Source organism: Hippocampus bargibanti, linkage group LG08 (assembly GCF_051943395.1).
Source record: "Hippocampus bargibanti isolate YZ-2025 linkage group LG08, ASM5194339v1, whole genome shotgun sequence".
In the NCBI taxonomy this organism is placed as follows: Eukaryota; Metazoa; Chordata; class Actinopteri; order Syngnathiformes; family Syngnathidae; genus Hippocampus; species Hippocampus bargibanti.
The window spans coordinates 3,780,151-3,794,287 of NC_142741.1; the positions used below are offsets into that span (position 1 = coordinate 3,780,151).

At 36.9% G+C, this 14,137-nt stretch overlaps 1 protein-coding gene across 3 annotated transcripts in view; it reads right to left on the bottom strand.

The window, feature by feature from the left end:
* Positions 1-582: 582 nt before the first annotated feature.
* Positions 583-14,137, bottom strand: part of LOC148894347 (mitogen-activated protein kinase kinase kinase kinase 4-like) — a 46,780-nt gene continuing 33,225 nt past the window's right edge. For 2 of the 3 annotated variants that reach the window (XM_089002574.1, XM_089002576.1), the window contains 10 exons: positions 12,667-12,999; positions 10,116-10,227; positions 9,853-10,020; positions 8,351-8,494; positions 6,211-6,345; positions 6,032-6,132; positions 4,540-4,689; positions 4,296-4,455; positions 2,738-2,877; positions 583-1,334 (listed from right to left, as the gene is read on the bottom strand). In XM_089002574.1, coding sequence (XP_088858700.1) covers positions 1,251-1,334; positions 2,738-2,877; positions 4,296-4,455; positions 4,540-4,689; positions 6,032-6,132; positions 6,211-6,345; positions 8,351-8,494; positions 9,853-10,020; positions 10,116-10,227; positions 12,667-12,999 — 1,527 coding nt within the window. In that variant the 3' untranslated portion in view covers positions 583-1,250. The remainder of the gene's footprint in view (positions 1,335-2,737; positions 2,878-4,295; positions 4,456-4,539; positions 4,690-6,031; positions 6,133-6,210; positions 6,346-8,350; positions 8,495-9,852; positions 10,021-10,115; positions 10,228-12,666; positions 13,000-14,137) is intronic. The other variant, XM_089002575.1, reaches the window with a different exon arrangement.

A 14,137-nucleotide genomic window follows, 5' to 3' on the forward strand; every position in this document is an offset into this window, starting at 1 on the left:
TCATTTTGGGTGTATTTGTGAGGACCTCTCTGAAACTTTAACAGATGCATATATAGACCATCTAGAAGCCTTTAGAATAAAAAACTTGTGAGGACCGGCCAAAAGGTCCTCACTTGTCAAAAATGTCCTCACAACGTATGGTATAAAATGTTAGGGGTCCTCACAAGACTCGTCATACAAGCACACACACACACACACACACACACACACACACACACACACACACACACACACACACACACACACACACACACACACACACACACACACACACACACACACACACACACACAGGAGTGATGTGTCACTGTATTCCAATCAATCAATGAGTGATTGCGTCATTGAGGAACCCTATTTATGAAATAATCTCCATTTTAAAATAAATCAATAGATTAAAAAAAAACATTATCACGTGGAACAAACCACCTAAAACAAGTATTTTTTTTTCCTTTTGTTTTGTTCGTAATCTGGCGCTACCTGCAAAGATTCAGGGCATTTCATGCATCACAAACATACCCACTTTCTCATCAATAAATCATTTTGTTTTCTATTCACAGATATAATTAATTAATATGATATATATTTTTGTACATACACAACTTTATTGACTTTTTTTTTTTTTTTTTTGGTATGCACACATTCTGTGCCGACAGCATATTGCCCTCTGTGGAAGCTAGCAAGACAGTGAGGTCAGGGCTGAATGCGCATTGCAAAATAATCATATTAATTATTAAAAACAAATAAAATAAAGTCAAACACAAATATTCACGTTCGGGTGAGGAAAGAATAAGAAGAAAACTTTTTTTGTTAAACCTCGCTTCCTGTTGAAAATGAGATCCCGCCTACTTTGTGGGTTACCTTGATGACGTTGTTGATCATGAGAAGGGGCTTCATCATCATCATCATCCGTTATCTCCGGCACACAAGAACACTGACGCACATTTACGGACTTGTTCATATTTTTCCGATGGTTCGAAGATGTTCAAAGTCTGGAGGGCGAAAAAAAAAAATAATCACAAGGATGACGATGACGAGCACCGGGAAATTTCAGAAGCGAGGGGATTTCTTTCTCCAGGAATTCACATTTGACCCCTTCTTTGCTGTCACGGAAGGGGTCACCGAGTCCTTTTTCGTGGGTCCGGTTGGGGTGGAGATTGTAGAAGTGGTCGACTTCTGAGATCCAGTGTTAGCGAAGGACAGGTGGTGGAAACAACAGGAAGCGGAGGAGGTGGAAGAAAGAGGAAGACGTCCTACCAGCTGAGCAGGTTGCTTCGGCCCAGCGTCATAAAGTAGACTTGACTGGAGCCTCCGGACCGCACTGAGGCGAAGAACACCTAAGGGGAAAAAAAATGAAAAAAATATATATATACAAATAAACACACTTGTTTTTTTCTTATATAATAATAATACATTTCATTTCTAAGCACCTTTCAAAACTCTCAAGGTCACTTTACAGTCACGGGATAAGTTTTGCTGCGGGTGAGCAGCGGCAGCCACACGCGCCAGCGTTCACTCAACCCGGAAGTAACTCAAATAGATAGAAAGCTAGCCAACCAGCTGACAGCTACATTAGCTAATAGATAGCTACCCAGCCAGCCAGATAGCTAAATGATAGCTAGCTAGAGAGCTAGACAGCAAATAGGTAGCTAATAGATAGCAAATAAATAGCTAGGTGGCTAGCTTGATACCTAGCTAGACTGTCTTAAAGAAGTTTTTCTGTGGGTGAGCAGCGGCAGCAACACGCGCCAGCGTTCACTCAACCCTGAAGTAACTCAAATAGATAGAACGCTAGCGAGCTAATGGATAGCAAATAACTAGCTAATAGATCGTCGACAGCTAGCCAGTTTACAGCCAGTCAGCTAGACAGCTAATGGCTAGCTAGCTAGCTAATGGATAGCAAATAAATAGCAATTAGATAGCCAGAGAGCCAACAGCTAGCCAGCTAACAGCTAGCTAATAGATAGCCAATAGCTAGCCAGCCAGCCAGCTAACAGCTAGCCAGCTAGCTAATGATAGCTAATAAGCTTTTATCAATTTGAGTTGTTGTGCGTCATGTGGAACGAATATGTTGTTGTTTTCAGTGTTTTTGGCCACGACATTCATCAAGGAAGAGACTGGGTGATTGTGCCTTTTCGGCAGCACAGTTTTTGATTGGGAGGAATGTCGGTGCCATTTGACTGTCATTGTTAGACAGATTTGGGGCGATTGTACTTTTTTACGCCAGTTCCCCTTTATTCAGCGATGCGTCTGTGGAAAAGTCGCGGGTTGGAATTGAAGTGGATCTACGTGAGGTAGGAGATGTGAGACAGTCTCTTTTGGTCAATGGATGCTACAGCTTCCTGTTTGCTTTCGAAATTTAGCTTGCAGCAGATGTGCACATTTCACCATGAGGTCATTTATCCACTGGTGAAAAGGAGGCTTTTATCCTCTCCTCTTTCATCTAAAACTGCTTCGTACAACGAAGAGGGTACAGAAAATTGCTTAAGATTGAATGAATGTCATTTTGTTTTTTGTTGTTTTGACTTCAAGATGGCGCCGTGAGAGTGGCTGCCTTGACAGCAGCTCCTGTATTTTGTTTTTCTACTTCTTCCTTTCCTTTCCGCTTACTTTCATCACTTGTGCTGCTGTGAAATGTAAATTTCTCCACTGCGAGATTAATAAAGGTTAATCCAATCCAGTCCAATACTTGCATGTGACTTCTTTTTTTTTTTCCTAGAAGGACTTAAGTCTGGCTCACCTTGTCGTTCCTCTCACAGAGGAACTTGAGTCTCTGGGCCCTCTTGTGCATAAAGACGCCGTCCAGGTGGCCCGTCTCTACCGAGCGGATCTCGATGGCCTTCTCGCCCCAGCCCATGATCTGGTTGGAACGGATGTAGGCTGAAGAAAAAAAGACGTGAAAATTAAGGGATGGAGGGTGAAATGTCGGAAGGGTTTTATTAAAAGTAGTAATATGTCTGTGTAAGCTCTCAGTCGTACAGGAGTGGTCCATCGATGACAAGGTTTCTTCAGCCGTCATCTGTACGTCTTTCAAAAAGTACAGATGACGGCTGAAGAAACCTTTTCATTGATGGTTAAAAGTAGTAATATAATCGTTGGTGGTTGATGGTTTTCAAACTTTAGGAGGAAAAACATATTTACAGGAAACAATAGACAATTTAAAGGACAACCGACACCTGTGTCCATAATTTGTAGAATCACTTCAAATGACTTGTACTGAGTGTATTTTACAAAGATTCCACCGCATATAGCTATATTTGACGTTTTAAGACTAGCGCTGAATATTCCGGAAGTCTTGTTTTCGAGTCGGTGACGATTCCTGACGTGACGTCACATCTGGAACGCCCCCTGACCGAGAAAGCGACACACAATGCATTTTGGGTACTTTGTTTGGTCTGAAAATAGCATGTTGATCCGTGTTGATGGCAACATTAGGAAAGGAAGGAAAACACATAAATAACACGATGGTGAATCGTTGTGTATTGCACCAAGACTACTTTATTTAATACTAGTTGACACAAATTCCCAGCAGACATCTTGTGCATTTTCTGGGATGCTACATTGGAGTCCAGACGGCTCAAATTGATACGGAAGGACTTCTTTAATCAATTGCAAACATTTATGCTTTCCTCTTCAGAACTATTTGAATCATATTCATAACTGGATGAGTAACAAGAAAGCATCTTTTCCGAATTTGAAGCCATTGTTTTGATTCTAGAGCAAGGCAAGACATCCTTGCGTGACGTCACGAACAAGGGGGCGGGACCTTCTGAAACTCACCATTTTCGGGGTCATTTTGACGTAGTTTTGGAACACTTTAAGTCAGTTTTATTAATGTTTTGCATTTGATTAAAAATATCAGCCTGCATGTTTTGGGTATTTTAGATGCTATAAAACGTTTTTCTGATGTCAGTTAGGAAACAAAAAAATGGTGTCGGTTGTCCTTTAAGGGGGAAAATAATGTCTAAAGAAAATGACAAGAAAAAATATTTTTTTGAGAAAATAAAGTCAGAAATTGTACAAGTGGGATTTTATGGGAAAAGAAAAAAAAAAATCACAAGAGATAACCAAATTTGAAATTGGACATAAATTGCGAATACAGTAAAGTCTCGTTATATCGATAGTACTGCTTATTACGATACTATTTCTATGAACTCAAGGAGAAAATTACATGCCCGCAGGATCGGATATATCGATAGTCTGGTTATATCGATATTTTTTCCGACTCCCGAGAATATCGATATAACGAGACTTTACTGTATTTTTTTTAATGTATTTTCTTGCATGAGAAGTCTCACCGACAGAGGTGGGCATCTCCCCCCATTGCAGCACGACGTCTTTGGTGATGCGTCCGTAAGTGTTAACGTAGACGCCTTCGTCTTCGTAACAGACGAGCAGCTCGATGCCGTCCGTGTTGGGCAGGATGATGATGGCGTGAGATTGAATGTGCGTCTGGATCTGCGCGTGGTAAAGCGTCCGCATCAACAGCCTTGTTCATTGAGGAGAAAAGACGTGTTTTCTTTTTTTTTGCTTTTGTCTTACATGGGTCGGCAGATAAATGTCGTAGACCGCCCCAGAGTCCACATCCACGGCGTGGAAGCCAGAACAGGAGCCATAGATCACTTTCAACCTCTGGCCTTCCTCCACCGTCAAATCCACCAATAGAGGCTTGTGGACAAGCTCGCCGAAAGACTGGAGTCCACAAAATAAAATAGAAGAAAAGTGTTAACACCGGCAAGCACAAATGATAAATGAAGTGAAATAAAGATTCAACACCGGGAAGCACAAGTGCAAAATTAATAATAAAAATAATAATAATAATAATAATAATAAAATAAAAGTACAAAAAAACATTGAAAAGAAGATTCAACGCCGGCAAGCACTAGTGCAAAATTAATAATAATAATAATACCGGTTATAATAATAATAATAATAAAAAATTAAAAAAAAACATTGAAAAGAGGATTCAAGACTGGCAAGACCAAGTACAAAATAAAAATAAATAACAATAGTAATCTAATCAATAATAGCAATTTTTAAATAGAAGTACAAAAAAATTGAAAAGAAGATTCAACGCCGGCAAGTGCAAAATTAATAATAATAATAATAATAATAATAATAATAATAATAATAATAATAATAATAATAATAATAATAAATAAAATTTAAAAAAAACATTGAAAAGAAGATTCAAGACTGGCAAGACCAAGTGCAAAATTAATAATATTAATAATAATAATAATAATAATAATAATAATGAAATTACAAAAAAAACAGTGAAAAGATTCAAGACCGGCGAGACCAAGTACAAAATAAATAAATAAATGAAAATAAATAAATAACAATAATAATTACATTAAAGTACAAAAAACATTGAAAAGAAGATTCAACACCGGCAAGCACAAGTGCAATATTAATATTAATATTAATAATAATGAACAAAATTATAAAAATAAATTGAAAAGAAGATTCAACGCCGGCAAGCAAAAGTGCAAAATTAATAATAATAATAATAATAATAATGAATAAAATTACCAAAAAAAACATTGAAAAGAAGATTCAAGACCGGCAAAACCAAGTACAAAATAAATAAGTAAATAACAATAAATAAGTAAATAGTAATAGATAAATAGAAGTACAAAAAACATTGAAAAGAAGATTCAACGCCGGCAAGTACAAGTGCAAAACAAATAAAATACAATTCCCAAGAAAGCAAACATTTTTAAGTTTCAACATCAACAAGCACCCAATAAATAAATAAGTAAAAAGAACATTACAAACGAAGTGCAAATTATTTTCTTATAATGATGATAATCATCATCATCAATAATAATAATAATAATAATAGTAATAATAATAATGATGAATTGGGATAAGTCTCAATTTTACAAATTGTGAATTTATACAATCAAAAATATATGCCGAAATCGAGCCTAACTATTTTAAGAGAAAGAAATCATTTGACAAGAAATAATAAATTGTCATTGTCGGACAATGTCAAATGTTATCATTTGCGCCTCGATTCCTCCCTCACCTTGAAGGCCATGAACTTGTGGTACGGTTTGGGTGCCCAAGCGTAGACCTCCACCGAGTTCTTCAGGGCCAGAACCAAGAACTTGATCCTCTCGTATTTGACTGCGGATTGGAATTCCAAGTCAATAATAGGACAAAACGGGCGGACGTGACATTTGTGCGAAGTCGGCGGGGACTGACCGACTTTGTAATGGACGCAACCTTCCAGGTCGCCTACGGTGGTCCAGCCTTGTTTCTTCTCCACCTCGGGGTCGTTGTGCAAAATCTTGTTCCGAAGCCACGACAAGTAGTAAACGCGCAGCTTGTTCTTTTTACCTGAGGACCCCCCCCCCCCCCAAAAAAAAAAAAAAAAAAAAAAAACATGCGACAGGTTCATCGATGAGGACAAATTCGGCAATTTAAGAGAAATAATTTTAATTTGTGACAAAAAAAACGTCAAATATTGTGTTAAAACAAACTTCTTTTTTTGTAATTTGTGCGGTAAAAAACAATAAAATAATTAATTTTAATGTTAATAATAAAAAATGTTCTTATCCTGTGACTGTGACTTGAGTTTTGAAAGGCACTTAGAAATAAAATGTATCATAATAATAATAATAACAATAACAATAATAATAATAAATAATAATAATAATAATAATAATAATAATAATAATAATAATAATAATAATAATAAGAAGAAGAAGAAGAAGAAGAAGAAGAAGAAGAAGAAGAAACTATTACAACTATTATATAACTATTTATAAATTACCATTATAAACTACTACTACTACTACTAATAATAATAATAATAATAATATGACTAATACTACTACTACTACTACTACTAATAATCAGAATCAGAATCCTAATAATAATAATAATAAAATCATATAATCATAAAATCATAACATAAAATCATACAATCATAAAATAATAAAATACTAAAATACTAAAATAATAAAATAATTATAAATAAAATAATAAGTACAATTATAATGGTAATAATAATAAGTACAATTATTAATGGTAATAATTTTTATGGCAATAACAAATAATTTGTAACAAATATTTATTGCGGTACAAAATGTTTTTTTTATTTGTAGGGGAAAACATTACAAATATTTTTACTTTGTGAGAAGTAATACTTATTTTTTAAAAGAAGTCAAAATATGTTAACTTAAATAAACAAATGAGATTGTGGGCGTCCAATTAAAAAAAAAAGACAATTTTAGTTGTAATTTGAGGGTGGGAAATTAATAATAAAAAAAGCAACAATTTTAAATTTTACAAGAAAAAAAAATTGCAACTTTGCGAAACACAACAAAAAATTAACTAAGATAGAAATGAAAGTTTGCAATCACGGCAAAAATAATGTCAGCTAAAAGTTGTCAACACAACATTTAGACGCCTATTTAGACACATTTCGACAAAATGTGGCTTTGACGTACCCACACCTGCAACAACAACAACAACATGTAACGTGTGATACGCTGCGCACATTGATGAAAGCTTCCTGGACGTGTGTCCTTTTTTTAAAAAAAATTAACCACAAAACATTTTTTTTTGTTACACGCATAAAGGAAACATACTCGAGACATTGTGACGCCATCTCCACCGGATGCTATTTACCCAACATCCTTTGAGTGTGTTGTCACACTGTACTCTGGCTGTACTGTTGGCGGCAACTGGACAACATGGAGTTCAGTGGGCAACAAATAAATACCTGATTTTCCGTATTGTTCAGCGCACCTAACAAAGCCTGAATTTTTTTTTCTCAAAAAGGTGACATAATCCTAAAAATATGGGAAAGAAAATCAAATTGCCATCTTGCCAAAGGATGGTAGCCCTATTGATGATTTTCTTTATTTTTTTTTCACTGCCATTATTTGGGAATTGAAAATATGACATAGGAGTGCCATTCACGAATATGGGGTGCCAATAAAGCGCGGGTCAGACCTCTGGCAATGCTTTTTCCCCTTCCACGAGGGGGCACCATTAGCGTTTTGTCCATGTTAGCACTTTGTCACAGCTTCAGATGTGGTTAAAGCACTGTATAAATCAATATGTATGTATTGTAGTTTGTACAGCCGCCCCCATTTGAACCTTAGATAACTCCATACCATTACAATTGAGGAATTAACTCTTTTTTTCTGAAAGTCTAAGGTTTATTTACACCAAGTTGAATGTTTATGTAGTCCTAAAACTCAATATTCTGTGGGTCCTGGAATTTGAGTGAAAATGACAAAAACCCTGGCACTGGAGTGGACACCTTTTTGAACATTGTCTGGCAATGAATGAGTTAAAAAAACCGAAATTGTCCATGCGTGCGTGTGCATACCTGATATGGTGACGAGGACGTTGAGTCCCTCCAGCACGTCCATTTGCTGGAAACGTCTTCGGTTGATGAGCGGGTAAACTTTGCCCTGACCGCTGCGATCCAAAAGCATCAGCCCGCTCTCGGTGCCCACTAGCAAATTCACCCCTGGAATTTCACAAAATAACACCACCGAAATAAATATAAACAGATGCTCTCTCCCCAACTTACGAACGAGATACGTTCCGAACGGTCATTCGTAAGTTGAATTTGTTTGTAAGTTGAATTTGTTCATAAGTTACTTCAGTGCTATACTTTGAATGGAATGTATGTTTAAGGCTTATATAAGTATGTTTAATAGTAATAATAATACATTTCGTTTATAAGCGCCTTTCAAAACACTCAAGGACACTTTACAGTCACAGGCTGAGTTTTTCTGCGGGTGAGCAGCGGCAGCCACACGTGCCAGCGTTCACTCAACCCGGAAGTATGCTTAAAGGACAACCGACACCATTTTTTTTGGTTTCCTAACTGACATCAGAAAAACGTTTTATAGCATAATGAGCTCGGAACTGAGCAGATTCAAAGAGTCCCGCCCCCTTGTTCTTGACGTCACTATTGGTCACACACTGCCTCGCTCCAGAATCAAAACAATGGCTTCAGAGAGTTCAGATTCAGAGAAGATGCTTTCTTGTTACTCATCCAGTTGTGAGTGTGATTCAAATAGTTCTGAAGAGGAAAGCATAAATGTTTGCAACCGATTAAAGAAGTCCTTCCGTATCAATTTAAGCCGTCTGGACCCCAATGTAGCGCCCAGAAAATGCACAAGATGGCGTACAAGCTTCGCAATCAACACTGTGTTTTCAGACGAAAAAAAGTACCCAAAATGCATTGTGTGTCGCTTTGTCGGTCAGGGGCGTTCCCTCCGTGACGTCACTGTGAGCATCGTCATCAACACGAAAACAAGACTTCCTGAATATTCAGCGCAAGTCTTAAAACATAAAATATAGCTATATGCGGTGGAATCTTTGTAAAATACGCTCAGTAGAAGTCATTTGAAGTGATTTTACAAATTAGAGACGCAACTTGTCTGGAGGTGTCGGTTGTCCTTTAAGGCTTGTATAAGTAACCTGTATTGGTTTGTACTGAAAAATAAACATTTAATAAAATATAGGCTCTATAAAGATATGTACATGTACAACTGGATAGAATCCTATATATGTTACTACAAAAATGTTCGTATGTACCATTGTTCGTAACTTGAATGTTCGTAAGTTGGGAAGTGTCTGTATATCCATATATACAAATACAGTAAAGTCTCGTTATATCGATATTCTCGGGAGTCGGAAAAAATATTGATATAACCGGACTATCGATATATCCGATCCTGTGGCATGTAAATTTTCTCCTTGCGTTCATAGAAATAGTATCGTAATAAGCAGTACTATCGATATAATGAGACTTTACTGTATATATGAAGATATATTTAATAAAAAATTCTAAGATAGCCGAGAGATCCGACTTACCCCAGAGTGCGGCGCACAAGATCTCAGAGTTGAACCTCTTCTTGTACTTTCGGATTTCGGGCGTATCGCTCTGCGGACGCGTGTTGACCGGATTCACGTTGACCACGGAACCTTTGCGCGACGGGTCTGCCCTCAGTGCCTCCGCCAGACGAGCTTCGTTACTATAACCTAAAAAAAAATGGCAACAATCAGAATCAATGATGATGTTTGTTTCAAAATTTGAACCAGAATAAAGTGGAAAGAAGGACGTCGGAAAAACGCACCGACGTTGAGGGCGCCGCCAGCGGAGGGCGACACTTGCAGCAGACGCGGGTCGATGAACGGCGTGAATGACGAAGATGACTTGTGTTTCTGCATGTTGTTGCTTGATTGACTCTGAAAGGGGGGCGGCGCACGCAAAACCACAGCAGATAAATCAACAAATAGATTAAAACGTCGAATTATCGTTTTTTTGGGGGCGGGGGGACCATGTTGACAACTTATTAAAACAATAGAAAAAATAAAACCATTGGGAAAATGATCATAAAACGATCAAGGTGAAACGACATGCAGATACACAACACGATGGTTCATTCCGGGTAGGTACAAATAAAATGGTTGATTTGGACAAAATGGCGGAGGGCTATTAGCCATCCTGTTCTTTCTGTAGACATTTGACAAGATTTGGACATTCATTAAATGTGGATTGAAACTCACCTGAAATCTGACCCCTCCCTTTGTGCCTCATATTGATTGCTATGAAGGATACTGTACACGAGTCAGTTTGTTAAGTACGGCTACGTCGTAATAATGGATAGAGATCTTATTGGCGGATTTTGAATTCAAGTGCAAAATTGTAGATATAAAAAATCAAATTGGAGCAAACAGAGTAAAGACAACGAATTACAGGATATGATTTTTCCAAGAAAAAACAGCTACATTTACTCTTTCACTGCCGATCCCGGATTTATTCGGGAATTAAAAAGCATAACGTGGAGCGCCATTGCCGAATTTGTTCGGGTTTTGTTTTTTTTTCGCTCTGCGAGTGCAGATAAAGCACTGGACAGACCTGTGGCAATGTTTTTTCCCCTCACACGAGGGGTAGCATTTGCCTTTTGTCCATGTTAGCACTTTGTTACAGCTTTAGCTGTTATTAAAGCGCCATATAAACCAATATGTATTATAATAATTATAATACATTTAATTTATAAGCGCCTTTCAAAACTACGGAAGTAACACAAACAGGTAGAAAGCCAGCTAGCTAACAGATAGCCAATAGATAGCCAGCTAGACAACTAGCTAGATAGTGAGCTAGATAGCTAGCTAGCCAGCCACATAGGTAATAGATAGCAAATAGATAGTAAATAGATAGCCAGCTAGGTAGCTAGATAGATAGCATTTTTATAGTGTAGTTCTATTTTTATTTTTAGATGAATAAAAGTAGAACAGGTCAGATTGTGTACTGGAATTGGTAGCGATATTTTGTAGCATTTCCTAGCATTATCTATGTATTGTATTGAATTTTGTGCAGCGGCCCCATTTCAAATTCAGATAATTCCAGACCCATATAACTTAAGAATTAACTTTTTTTCTGATGAAAGAAGAGAGTCTAAGGGTTTTAACGCTGTATTGAATGTTTATGTAGTCCTAAAACTCAATATTTTGTAGGTCCTGCCATTTGAGTGATAATGACAAAAACCCTGGCACTGGAGTGGACATATTTTTGCACTTTGTCTGACAGTGAATGACTTAATTTTTTTTCTTCACAGGAGCTTACCCATCATGACGACAAAACAGTAAAATTTAACAAGAATAAAGTCGTACATGTTAGAAGAAGCAAGTGTACTTTTTTTACGTGAAATGAAATAAACATTTTATTTGATTTAAAGTCGTAGCTAGTAGCAGTAAGAGTTAAAGGACAACCGACACCATTTTTTTGTTTCCTAACTGACGTTAAAAAAAACGTTTTATAGCATCTAAAATACCCAAAACATGCTGGCTGATATTCTTATTCAAATGCAAAACACCAATAAAAATGACTTAAAGTGTCCAAAATCTGCAAAAAAATGACCTGCGACTTGGGCATTTTCAGAAAAGTCCCACCCCCAGTTCATGACCAAGACATCTTGCATTGCTGGAGAATCAAAACAATGGCTTCAGATTCGGAGAATATGCTTTCTTGTTACACCTGCAGTTATGAATATGATTCAAATAGTTCTGAAGAGGAAAGCATACGTTTGCAATCGAATAAAAAAATTATTTCGTGCCATTTTGAGGCAACATTGGGGGGAAATGTCTCACGCAAAAAAAGAGGCACAAAATGGCGACCTCCTGTGGCCACCTCCGTTTCCACAGGCTGATAAATTCCTTATATGGAGCTTTGACGCCCTCTTCTGGCGGCTTTTGGGTGCAACACGGTTTTCAGACCAAACAAGTACAGCAAAATACATTGAAGTGATGGAAGGACTGCTACAATCTGTCTTTTTTTCGGTCAGCGACGTTCCTTTAGTGACGTCACGTACGGACTCGTCACCAACTCAAAAACAAGACTTCCTGAATACTCAGCGCGAGTCTTAAAACTTAAAATATAGCTATATGCGGTGGAATCTTATTAAAATACGCTCAGTAGAAGTCATTTGAAGCCATTTTACAAATTATGGACACAACTTGTCCGGAGACGTCGGTTGTCCTTTAAGTGACGCTGTTTTATGAGAATAAAAGCGCACTGTTTTGACCATAATGAAGTCATTTTACAAGACTTATCATGACTGGGAATTTACGATCCTAAGCGATCTTAAGCGATCTTAAGCGATCTTAAGCGAGCCACTTCCGTACCTCGATGAGGAGGGCCAGCTTGTCCAGTGGACTTTGGGGGGATGCGATGGGACTGGCCAGGCTGGAAGAGGAAGAGGAGGATGGGGAGGAAGGGGAGGACGGGGAGGAATGATGGCTCTGCTGGATCAGGTCCGGCAGGAGATGGATGCGGCCGGCAAAACCGTTCCGCTCAGCTTGCTGCTGCTGATGATGATGATGATGATGTTGTTGGTGAAGGTGAGGGTGAGGGTGTTGATGTGGGTGGTGGTTGTGGTGGTATTGAAGGGGGTTGGGGGTATGCTGGGCGAGGCCCGGGCTGGATGGCGAGCCGACGGGCCTCTTTTTGTGCTCGCTCTGGAAGTAGAAAGAGGGGTACACCACTTTGCCGCTACACGCGTGACGCGGCAGCTCGGGGGGAGGGAAGGTGTTAGCTAGGCTACGGTAGCTAGCCTATGGCCGGGACAAAAGGCCCAGTTTAGTGGTCAGAACATATAAAACAGAACATGTTATTCTTCATTTTTAGTTACGACCACACTTGTCAAGTTGCCGCCCGTCGAGAATCGGGTCAGAATTGTCCAAGAAGAGCCTGGGAAAATTTACTCAACACAAGTCTTCACCTTAAAATAAATGTTTGCTTGTTTGCTTGTTTATTCATTTGTTTATCTTTGTCTTCATTTTTTTCTAGTTATTTATTAAATTTATTATCTATTAAATTTATTATCTATTTACTTTACCTATTTATTATCCATCTATCCACCCACCCCAATATCTATCTATCTATCTATCTATCTATCTATCTATCTATCTATCTATCTATCTATCTATCTATCTGTGTTATTTATTTATTATCTGTGCTATTTACTGATTTACTTAAGTTATTTTTTTATTCATTATGTATCCAACATTCTCAATATTAATTAATTTCTTTCGTTCTTTCTTTATTATCTATATTTACTTTTTTACTTAGTTATTTACTTAGTTATTTATTTATTTACTTATTATCTGTGTTATTTACTTTTTTACTTAGTTATTTATTTATTCATTATGTATCCAACATTCTCAATATTAATTAATTTCTTTCGTTCTTTCTTTATTATCTATATTTACTTTTTTACTTAGTTATTTACTTATTTATTTATTTATTTACTTATTATCTGTGTTATTTACTTTTTTACTTAGTTATTTATTTATTCATTATGTATCCAATATTCTCAATATTAATTAACTTCTGTTTTTGTTTGTTTGTTTCTTTGTTATTTACTTTTTTACTGAGTTATTTACTTATTTACTTTTTTACTTAGTCATTTACTGACTTATTTATTTTTGTATTTACTGATCTGTGTTATGTATTTGTTTATTAATTCATTATTTATCCAACATTCTCAATATTAATTCATTTCTTTCTTTATTATCTATGTTATTTACTTTTTTACTTAGTTATTTACTTATTTATTTTTTGAACTTGTTATCTGTGTTATTTACTTTTTTACTT